Source organism: Anguilla rostrata, chromosome 6 (assembly GCF_018555375.3).
Source record: "Anguilla rostrata isolate EN2019 chromosome 6, ASM1855537v3, whole genome shotgun sequence".
Classification (NCBI taxonomy): Eukaryota; Metazoa; Chordata; class Actinopteri; order Anguilliformes; family Anguillidae; genus Anguilla; species Anguilla rostrata.
Window position 1 is genome coordinate 31,994,094 of NC_057938.1, and position 11,869 is coordinate 32,005,962.

At 39.7% G+C, this 11,869-nt stretch overlaps 1 protein-coding gene across 8 annotated transcripts in view; it reads left to right on the top strand.

The window, feature by feature from the left end:
* The window catches only part of hmbox1b (homeobox containing 1 b), a 424,932-nt gene extending 415,736 nt beyond the window's left edge, over window positions 1-9,196 (top strand). For 3 of the 8 annotated variants that reach the window (XM_064341082.1, XM_064341086.1, XM_064341087.1), the window contains exons 8-10: window positions 4,259-4,368; window positions 4,606-4,689; window positions 5,928-9,196. In XM_064341082.1, the coding sequence (XP_064197152.1) occupies window positions 4,259-4,368; window positions 4,606-4,689; window positions 5,928-6,071 (338 nt within the window). In that variant the 3' untranslated portion in view covers window positions 6,072-9,196. Of the gene's footprint in view, window positions 1-4,258; window positions 4,369-4,605; window positions 4,690-5,927 lie in introns of those variants that run through there. The other 5 variants (XM_064341083.1, XM_064341085.1, XM_064341084.1 and 2 more) reach the window with 5 other exon arrangements.
* The last annotated feature ends 2,673 nt before the right edge of the window (window positions 9,197-11,869 follow it).

Sequence of the window (11,869 nt, forward strand, 5' to 3'; positions counted from 1 at the left end):
TGGCAACACCATAGCACCACTTAGATACCTAGCAACACCCTAGAACCCCTAGAACCACCTAGAACTCCCTAGCAACCGCCTAGACTCCATAGCAACCGCCTAGCAAACCCTAGCAACCACCTAGACCCATAGCAACCCTAGCACACACTAGCAACGGCTATACTCCATAGCAACACCTAGCAACACTTAGCAACCACCTAGAACTCCATAGCAACCACCTAGCAACATCCTGCAACCATTCGAATACCCTAGCAACCCCTAGCAACACCTAGCAACACCTGAACTCCATAGCAACCACCTAGCAACCCCTAGCAACGCCTAGACTCCATAGACCACCTAGCAACACCCTAGCAACGCTAGACCCATAGCAACCACCTAGCAACACCCTAGCAACCACCTAGAACCCATACACCACTAGCAACACCATAGCAACCACTAGAATACCTTAGAAACCCCTAGAACACCCTAGCAACCACCTAACCCTAGCAACCACCTAGCAACATCCTAGCAACCACCTAGAATACCTAGCAACACCCTAGCAACCACCTATAACTCCATAGCAACCTGCCTAGCAACACCCTACACCCCTAGAACTCCATAGCAACACCTAGCAACACCCTAGCAACCGCCTAGAATCCATAGCAACCACCTAGCAACACCTAGCAACACCTAGCAACCCTAGAACCCATACAACTTGCACACCTAGCAACGCCTAGAACTCAAGCAACCACCTAGCAACACCATAGCAACCACCTAGAACTCCATAGCAACCACCTAGCAACACCCTACACCGCCTAGAATTCCATAGCAACCACCTAACAACACACTAGCAACTACCTAGAGCACCCTAACAACTGCCTAGAACGCCTTAGCAACCACCTAGCAACACCATAGCAACCACCTAGAACTCCATAGCAACCACCTAGCAACACCCTTGCAACCACTTGGAACACCATAGCAAATGCCTAGCAACACCCTAGCAACTGGCTATAACTCCATAGCAACCACCTAGCAACACCCTAGCAACCACCTAGAACACCATAGCAACCACCTAGCAACACCCTAGCAACCACCTGGAACACCATAGCAACCACCTAGCAACACCTTAGCAACCACCTAGAATACCCTAGCAACCACCTGGAACACCATAGCAAATGCCTAGCAACACCCTAGCAACCGGCTATAACTCCATAGCAACCACCTAACAACACACTAGCAACTACCTAGAGCACCCTAACAACTGCCTAGAACGCCTTAGCAACCACCTAGCAACACCATAGCAACCACCTAGAACTCCATAGCAACCACCTAGCACCACCCTAGAAACCACCTGGAACACCATAGCAACCACCTAGCATCACCCTAGCAACTTCCTAGAATATCCTAGACACCACCAAGAATCACCCTAGCAACCACCTATAACTCCATTGCAACAACCTCTAACACCCTAGCAACTGCCTAGACCTCCCTAGCAGCACCCTAGCAACTACCAAGAAGACCCTTGCAACCGCTTAAAACTCCATAGCAACCACCTAACAACACCCTAGTAACTGCCTAGAACTCCATAGCAACCACCTAGCGACACCCTTGCCACCATCTAGAACACCCTAGCTATTGCCTAGAACACCATAGCATCCACCTAGCAATTCCCTAGCAACCGTCTGGAACTCCATAGCAACCACCAAGCAACATCTTTGCAGCCGCCTAGCGCTCAATAGCAACCACCTAGCTACACCCTAGACAACACCTAAAACACTCTTGCAACCTCCTACAGCAACATAGCAACTACTTAGCATTGTTCACTCTGTTCAACAGAAAGTCGACTTTGCATTGGCGGCCACCACACTTCACAATTTCTGCAGGAATTGTCTAGTTATTATTATTATTTTTTTTTTTTCTCCGCTAAAAGTGTCTGAGGCTCAGCAACCATAAGTCCTAGAGCAACCAAATTTGGCAGGTGGTGGCACTATAACAAAGGGTCATGCGTAAAAGGCCATAACTCCCACACCATAAGTTAGATCAACACAAAACTTAATCGACCTATGCATCTGAACGTGCTCTACAACTTTGCCTTTGGGACCACCTATGTCCGCCATATTATTTGCCCGCCATTTTGACTTTTTAGTTGGGGCGTGGAAGCTTTCTCCGCTAAAATGTCTGAGGCTCAGCAACCATAAGTTGTAGACCAACCAAATTTGGTAGTTGGGTTCCTTTGGCCCCCCACTACTCAGGCACTACAAATCACCTATGTCGGCCAGGTGGTGGCGCTATAACAAAAGGTCATGTTTAAAAGTCCATAACCCCCACACCATAAGTCAGATCAACACAAAACTTCATCGACCGATGCATCTGAATGTGCTCTACAACTGTGCTATTGGGACCACCGCCATATTGTTTGCCCGCCATTTGGACTTTTATATTAGTTGGGGTGCGGAAGAGCTGGAGCTCCAAATCTAAGTGTTACGACATCTAGTAAACTTCTTTTCGGCAAGCGACATCCATAGCGACGCAAGTAATCTCACACCGTAGGGTCTAGTTTTTATCAGTGAGGGGAGGGTCGGGGAAGCAATGGAAGACAATGCCAGCCAGAGTGCATGCTAGGCTACCAAAAGTTTGTTAGTAAAAGCTTTTTGAGAGGATGAATAATTACTTTTCTTTGGCATGGATCCATTTGAAGACAATATCGGGTGGGTTCGTTTAGTCTTCTTCGTTTAGAATCCGGCATTATGCTGACAGAAAATCGTATTCCGTAGCAACAAGATAAACCCGACATTAGCCCTAAGTTATGTCAATTCGGCAGTGAAAACGCTGCTCACTGAGTAACGAAATAAATGAGACAACGTTTTAAATAATGATACCATGTCATTCTACAGTCAATATCTGGGACTAAGTATTGAACTTAATATATTTAATATATTTTTCTATTGTTTAGTGTTGTAACACTATAGGCCTATGCTTATTAATATGTTCAACAGGCTTCAACTTAAAGGTTGTTAATAAACCAGGTTTTTAATAAACTGTGAATTCGAAAATGAGGTCAACCCTTTTGGACATTAGGTTTCTGATCTATGAAGGTATTTTCAGTATTGTTACAGTTACAGCATGGAAGAGCTGCAGCTGTACATACACGCCGGGCCATATATGTGTTACGACATCCCATCTAAGTGTTACGACATAGTAAAGGCCTTTACGGGAAGTGGCCAGGACACATTCATGGCGATGTAACTAAGTCATCCGACAGCGTCTCTTAGCACAAAATTGGCGATAAGTCATCAATATTTTATACAATCATCATGATATTCAGTACTTTGTTTGCAGTAGCACTGAATGTCTGAGTTCAGTAATTTCGGCACGCTGGTGTGCCGACCACTAGGGGCTTTGCGCTAAAGGGTTCATAATTTATTAAGACCCGTGTCTGTTTTGATGTTGCTGGAACGTGAGAATCTGACTCAAAATAGCCTATCCAGAACTATATCCTTCAGGTTATCGTAAATCTTTGATTTCATTATTGGATCCTTAATATTTGTAATTTTTTTATTTATTAATTGAAGTTCCAAATTTATGGTTAAATATCTAGGTAACTGTAATCTTATGAGACTGATTTTTAATTGTGCAGTTATACTGCTTTGCCTATATAAGTGGTGTCATTTCCCCAACAACATCATGGGGATTACCAACTTCGTCTTTCATTCTTTATTGTAGTATTGTAATATTCTTTTTCTTTTCTATTTTTGGTAACATAATGTTAATGCCTCCAGACATTTTTGTGATAAATAAATAAAAAAAGACACTAATAAAAATTTCAAGGACAGTTTTTGCCACCTTTAACTGATTTTCAAGGCATAAGGTCCATTTTCAAGGGCATTTTTGCCTGAGCCCCCGTTAATTTGAACCCCGTATCAAAGGCCCATTTAAGGACGGTGACAATCAATGTATTTATGATCATTTTGTGAAGAACAGCTACAGTTCTGCAGTTCACATTGTTGCATTTTAAGTCTGTAGAAACATGTTGTCATACTCTACAGTGAAAGGCTGAAATGTATTTGTTCATTCTCCATTTACAAATGGGCTTTCTCTGTGAAATTCTGCAAGTTAAGGAACACTAGACATAATAAATGTGGTGCGACTGAAACGTGTGTGAGCCTTGTGCCAGTTTATGACTGTGTCTGTGTATGCAATTATTAGTCATTCATATGCAGCCTATTCTCAGATCTGTTATGGAAATTGTTTTTTTTTTTGTTTTTTTTTTTCTTCGAAGAAGCAACAATCCTAGAGAGCCATGGGATAGATGTCCAGAGCCCAGGAGGCCACTCCAACAGTGACGATATTGATGGCAACGATTACTCTGAGCAGGTTGCTGCTACCTGGGTTATTTCGGCTTTCCATTTTCACAGTGCAGTGCACATCTAACTGCAGTTCAAATTCTTGGTGTGACAGTTTAAATAAGGTGCAATATATTTAGCACTATTTTATTCTGACTAGCCCATACAAATGAGTGTCCATATTAGCTGGCTGTGACTGTCTCATTCTCCTTCCTGCATTCATTAGAATTGTATTCTCAATGTTATGCATAACAGCCAACAGCGACTTTCCACTCTATTTCAGGGCTGCGATGTCCCCTATTTTGAAAAGAGACCTCTGCCTAGACCCTTTGGTTTCTACAGACTTGAACCCTCGTCACCAACACAGGTATATGCTATGGGATTAGGTATTTGTTAAAGTATTATCTTTCAAATTCTTTTCTGGAAAGATCGTACTGTAAAAAAAAAAAAACTTCAAATATTATGGCACAATGGTATAATGTAATTTATCTGATTTACCAATTTTGATTGGTTACCTTATGCAGAAAGCAAACTGCAGTATATAGGCAAGCATCAGTTATTTTACATTATGGGTATGTAATGATTTTTTCAATGTATTACAGACCATGGTCAAATTCAAATACATATTTGTATTTGAAAATGTAGTTAAATACATATTTGAAGTATTTTCAAATACATTTACACAGGCAATACTAATAATAATGTATTTGATTTTTAAAAATTATTTTTATTTTATTTTAATTTCCCAAATAGTATTTAAAAAATACATTCCTGGGAAACCAAATACTTTTTAAAATATAATTTACAAAATTTACAAAATACAAATAAAATTTAATATTTTGAAATATTTCAGTGATAGACAACAAATGACCGAGCCAGCAACAATGTAGGCTTCATGCTGAAGGGGGGTATTCCAGAGTTCTTTGTACAATCTTTGTGAGTGGCTCTCGTGATGTCAGCAAGTTATAATACTGAGGGCACTCCAGGGGAAATACTAGGGGCTAGGGGGTTGAATTTGGATTATGGGCAAGGGTAGCAATGTTGGCAATTTAAAAGAACCCATGCACTGCCTCTAACAGACAGTAGCCAAAATGCCCGTACATGTCTTTGTATGAGGGGGTGACGGCAAACTCTGACTTCTTGATAAACTACTTGTTTATTTGTACTCATGCAATCTCTTTAAAGTTAAATCTTTTACTGTATTCCATTTTTTTTTCTATTGTCAAAGTGTTCAACAGCCATTTGTACAGTTCCATCTTTTACATTTTGCATGGTTATACACTGATAAAAATTGAATTCAGCCATGCATATTCACTTCCAATTAACAATGTAATTTGGTACCTTTGGACTGGGGCTGTCAGCAGCCACTTGACACGTTCTTATCAAAATACTGTCTAATTAGACAAAATGCTCAACTTTCAGAGCTGATAAGTTCCTGCATCTCCATTGCTTTTCAAGTCTTTCAGCAGTTTGGTACAATTGCTCATGTTGCACCACTGTTCTTCTAATGTGAAAGTATTTTCAAATAATTCCATTAAATCAACATGTGAAGTGGAGGCATGTGAAGTGGTTCCAGACTAACTGTACTCTCCCCTCCACCCACAGGATGATAGCATCAGCCACAGTGACCATCAGGACCCCATTTCCCTAGCCGTGGAGATGGCCGCTGTCAACCACACTATTCTGGCCCTGTCAAGGCCAGGGGCCGTCTCTGGGGACATCAAGACAGAGGCTCTGGAAGATGACTGAGGGGTGGGGCAGGGGGATGAAGAGGGCATGTTTGGAGCAGCAGGGGAAAGGGACAAGCATGTGACTGTGGGTACATTTGGTTGCAGTGGAGGCATTAAATAATGACCAAAACTACATGTAATCTGTAGATTTTAGAAACCTGTTTTGAATTTACCCCCATCCCCTGCCTGACCTTCCACTTCCCTACCATCACCTTCCTCCATAGAGCCCCTACCTGCGCCCAGGTTTTTTCTTTTATTAGCTTGTTTATTTAAATACAAATCTCACCCAGATGCCAGCCCTCTCCTTGTGTGACACTAGGAGATACAAACCACGTTTGGGGCAGTAGAGTTCATGGTCTCCCTGTCCCTACTTCCTGTAGCTGTGTTCCTAAAGCCTGTGTGTGCACAATGCTGGGGGCCTCTCCTAGTCAGTCTTGTCACAGCGCTTGTCAAAGGGCAAGGTGAGTGAACTGTTCAGTTTTGGTTAAGAACAATCTTGGGTATGGCAGCCTGTGAAGACAGATAATTGTTGGATTTTCATCCAACAGGTTTGAAGTGAGTCCAAGATGAGAGATTTCAAAAATCTGTTTTGTTTTGTATGTTAGCTGTATTCTCAATACAAAATGAAGAGATGTGTTTGATGTAGGAATTGGATTCCCTGGCCTTCTTCCAAAATGACAAAGTTGACTAATAAGTGTAGGCTAAAACGTGCAGGTGGAAAAAAGACTGTACAAACATGCAGCTGGTTGGATTGCATCATGGAGAGGTCAGATTTCAGTGCATGGTCCTATTTTGATCAATTTTGTGGGTATGTGTGTTCAGCATAAGAGTTGCAGTACATTTACATTTTGAGGATGCCAACTCAAAGTGTTAGATGCAATAGTTGTGTTGTAGTATGATGAAGGCGCTGATAGTGGTAGAAAATATCTGTCCTCCCCCTTTGTGCAAGTCAGGGGGCAACATTTTTCTAATCTCCTCCGATCTGCATTATGTAAAATTTACATATGGTATATACTGGCTGCAAGTTTTCAGCACCAAGGCTTTAACTTCAGGTTGATCCTTCTACAATAGTACAGCTTTCTACAGTGCCTGAACAAAGGTTATGTGTTCTCCTTTTTAATTACGTTAAAAAGTGAAAAAGTTCAGTGCTTTTATAAGTCTCGTTGACGATTGTAAAATATGATTAAAATGTAACTAAGGTGTTATTAGCAGTGGTATAATTCCCTATCTAATCATTGCCCCACACTTCTCTGCTATATATATATATATTGTCCCTAGTTGAAGATGACATATGGTTGTGATTTCAGTATGTGAGTGTTGTCTGGCAGCCATCCCAAGGATCAGTTCTTACTAGTGTGCCAGGGGCCCTGTGTGTCCCTGTAGTTTTGGAGTCTGTTCAGGGGTGCTGTGTTCCCTTGTAGTCTACTAGTTTCCTTGAGCAGACTGAGGAATTCTAACATGTCCATGTTCAGGAGAGCAAAGCTCAGCTTGGCATAAGAGAAAGAATGGACTGATGCAAAGTTGTCAAATCTATATAAACTTAGCCAGACAGATGTCTTAATTGGTGTGATAGGTATATTGCAATGGATGGGGAGTTTTTATATAAGACTGAATGTGATGCACACCAATATACACTTTCGGACAATGTACACACTTAAAATGGTAATGTAGGCTAAAACTGTTATGGGGAAAAAAAAAATTATCTATAGCTTATATATAATGTATGTCATTGTATGCTTATGAACGCAACATGTCATAGCACATGCAGTGCCTCAGAAGCCAGATATTTGTGAAGCCGTATTGACATTTTCGTTTCTATTCTCTATTCTGTTGTTGAATCACAATGCTAGATGGATTTAAAAGTCAGTTGAATTTACACTCACCAAACACTTTATTAGGTACACCTGTTAACTGCTCGTTAGCGCAAATATCTAATCAGCTAATCACGTGGCAGCAACTCAATGCATTTAGGCACGTAGACATGGTCAAGACGATCTGCTGAAGTTCATACCAGGCATCCAGAATGGGGAAGAAAGGTGAGTATTTCAGAAATTGCTGATCTGCTGGGATTTTCACGCACAACCATGCCTATGGTTTACAGAGAATGGCCCGAAAAGAGACAATATCCAGTTTGCGGCAGTTCATTGAGCAAAAATGTTGTTGATGTTCAGAGGAGAATGGCCAAACTTGTTCGGGCTGATAGAAAAGCAACAGCAATCAAATAACCACTCGTTACAACCGAGGAATGCAGAAGAGCATCTCTGAACACACAACACGTCGAACCTTGAAGCAGATGGGCTAGAGCAGAAGAAGACCACACCTGGTGCCACTGTGTACCTAATAAAGTGGCCGGTGAGTGTATATGTTTACCACTGATGAGATAAACCAAATAATCTGGTCTTAAATGTAAGAACAGGTAAGTATTGAGTGTCGGTGACTGTGTGTGTGTATCTGAATTAGTCACAAGAAAGACATGCTTCAGTGATGACCCGGCAACGCAATTGCAGGCTTAGTTTCAAAGGTCATGTCAAAATTTCAAGCTATTTCATATCCTTTCAATTTGTAATAAAATTGTTTAGCTCATAGTATTGTGAAAGTAAATCTATATATATATATATATATATATATATATATATATATTCCGGTCATGAGTTTTGGGGTACTCAAGGTCAACTCATGGAGATTAATCTCAATCTGTTTTGGACTAAGAAAATGGGACGGTAATACCAACTTCAAATTGGTGCAAACTTTTGCCATGATATCTCCCCTTCCCCCTCTGTCTCTTCCTAGAAAATTTTTAAAGCAAGATATACGGACCGTGTGATTCTGAAGGGGGTGCTTTGCATCTTGTTTTCTAGGGTTCAGGGCTCACATTCCTGAGTGTCCACCTGTCCTTGTTACATTATATGGAGAATGCAAGAAAGTTCTTTAAAAAAACGTACCGAATTGAAAAAGTTCTACTGTATATCTTTGTATCTGCTATATCAGAATATAGTGCCTTTATTGGACAGTAGACTGTTCTGAAATTAATCTAGTATATATAAATAAACTTTTTGTACAGTTTCTTTAAGAAAACTTTTTTTTTTTACTTGTGTTTATTTTAGTATTGTACGCAATAGAGAATAAAGGTATATCAATGACAAACAGTTTTTCCTTTTTTGTCAAGTATTTTGCTTCTGTATAGATATTTTCAATGGATGACAGTCCTCAACATGGAATCGAATAATTACCTCAACATGACAATTTCTCATTTACCAGATATTTTTAAGCGCTTGCAATTGAGACTGTAAATATTGGAGAAAACGTTTATTTTCACAGTGCCGTCGGTTTTAATTGTCGTTCAATGCACACAGCAGACTCGTGGTTGATACGCTTTCATTGCACTAAAGTCTAGCCAATTCAATTAAATTATTTGTGGTTATTTCCTTTGGTACTAATGTTATTTTCTGAAATGCAAAGATTGCTGGAGAATGACACATGGACAGTAGTGTCTATTCAGGAATACTGTTTATGAAAATTTTCTTTTACCATATATAAAATGTGTATTCAGTCGTTGCAACAAGAGAAAGGCAACAATAGTCGAGAAACGGGTACTCTGAACACTAAACTCTGAAATAAAACAGGAATTTTGCAAAAATAATACCATGTCATTCTACTATCAATTGTCGCTTCTCCATCGACCAGCACGGCACGGTATAGGACGCCAAGCATTTATATCCAACCAGTGCCCTGTTGCCTGGTGCGCTTCTCCGTTACACAACAGACCCGTGAAGGTAGGAGGAATCATGAGAGGAGTAAACCAGAATGAAGTGTCCTAAGTGTGTAATAATAAACTTATGTATTTCTATACTTCGTATGTTTTCTTGTACGGGGTTGGGATGGGAACATTGCCAAAACGTCACCACGATTTGGCAATGTTCCTTTTGTCATCACTGTTACATGCAGCACATAAACTATTACACTACTAACTAACATTACAAAATATGAATGTTCATTTCAGAACAAAGCTATTAACTCAATGGAATCCAATGCAACCCTACAATTACTTGCTGGTAATACCCATGAATTTCTACAAAGTAGTTGAGGAGTTCGAGGCATTTCAGCTGATATCAAATTCTCAGGCTAGAATAATGCATTGTCGACTTGAGACCAATATGGGAATGTTAGTTTGCAGTTAGAATGCAGTAGTCAGATGTTACGTGAAGCATATTCAAAGTTGGCGAAGATGCACCAGAACTCACTAAATGACATATAGTGGTAGTTAAATTACAACACAATAGCAGTGAAAAAGCATCTGCAGGTATAAAAATAATAAATGATAATACGAATGTTTAACAACTTACACAGTTAAAAACAACCTCATTTAGAAGTGAACAGTGAATGTGCATATAACTGGGAAGAACAAGCATCTTCATACTTCAATGTGATAAACACAATCACAGAGAAGCAATTGGTAGGTCTGAACAATTATTGTTATGTAAACCATCAACGATCATTCTATTAGTTTAAGTCGTCTGTTGTTTTATCATCAATCTTTCAAACACACACTCTGCAACTGCTTAGAGACAGTTTTTTCACAGTTAGAGACAGCTGGCCATATAGGCCACATAGGCCCTGTTCTGACCTGTACTAACCTGTACTTTGTATAAATATCTTGAGCCTAGATTCAGTCAAGAGGGATAATCAGTTCACACATGGCATCAGAATGCGTCTCCACGTCTCGAATGACATGATCGGATCCTACTTCAAGACTCAAAGATTGAAAAAACTTTATCTGTAATATCAAATAGTGTTAGAAAATTCTTAGGTTAGGGGATCAAAAACAATAAAAGCTTGTGTATATTGAGCGGGGGTTCAATATGCAAATACACATGATATCAGTTTGCAAATGCGTTGTTGTTCCTAACAGGCGGAAAGCATCAATGCACTGCCTGTGCCTAGTCTGCCGGAAATTAACAGTACATTCTTATTTGTAAGTTTTTCAATCTATGTCGTTTTATAAGGGTGCTGAATCGATTAAAATATTTAATTGCGATTAATCGCACATTTCTTATCTGTTTATAATGAACCATAAAGAGATATTTGTCAAGCGTTTAATACTCTAACCAAGATGGGAGTGGACAAATTTGCTTGCTTTATGCAAATTTATGTTTATTTATTATTGAAAATTAATTATCAACTCAAACAATGACAAATATTGTCCAGAAACCCTCAAAGGTACTGCATTTAGCATAACATAATATGCTCAAATCATAACATGGCAATCTCAAGCCAAACTGGCAACAACTGATGGACATATTGACCTGCTAAATTTAACAATACTTAGTAATATGAGTACTAACAAAATGTGGTTTGTCCAACATTACGCTCATTAACATTCCCTGTATTCTTAAGCATTAACACAAAAACGATGGACCTCAATGCATCGCAACAAGACACATTGTACAACAGATAGCCTTCGCTAAATTTTCCATTACTCAAAGATCATTCCCTGGATCCCTCACACTTCTAAAGCAAATACACACACTGTAATTGTTTCCAAATTAAAGAAAAATAAAGGCTCACAAAAACATCCCCTTCTACAATGTGGGATCAAATACAGGATGATACAAAATAAAACAAACAATAAAAAAGTGAGCAGGAAACAGTGGAAAGGGATTATAATACAGAACTAGGAATTGAACTAGGATATTGCAGTTATGCTATACTTCCATTTCTTTGTATACAACAGTTAGGCTGTTTCTTTGACCGAGCCAGTAAACAGAAAAGCCTGTTTAAATTGTCGGATGACAGGGCAGCTCCCTTCTTCTGAACAGT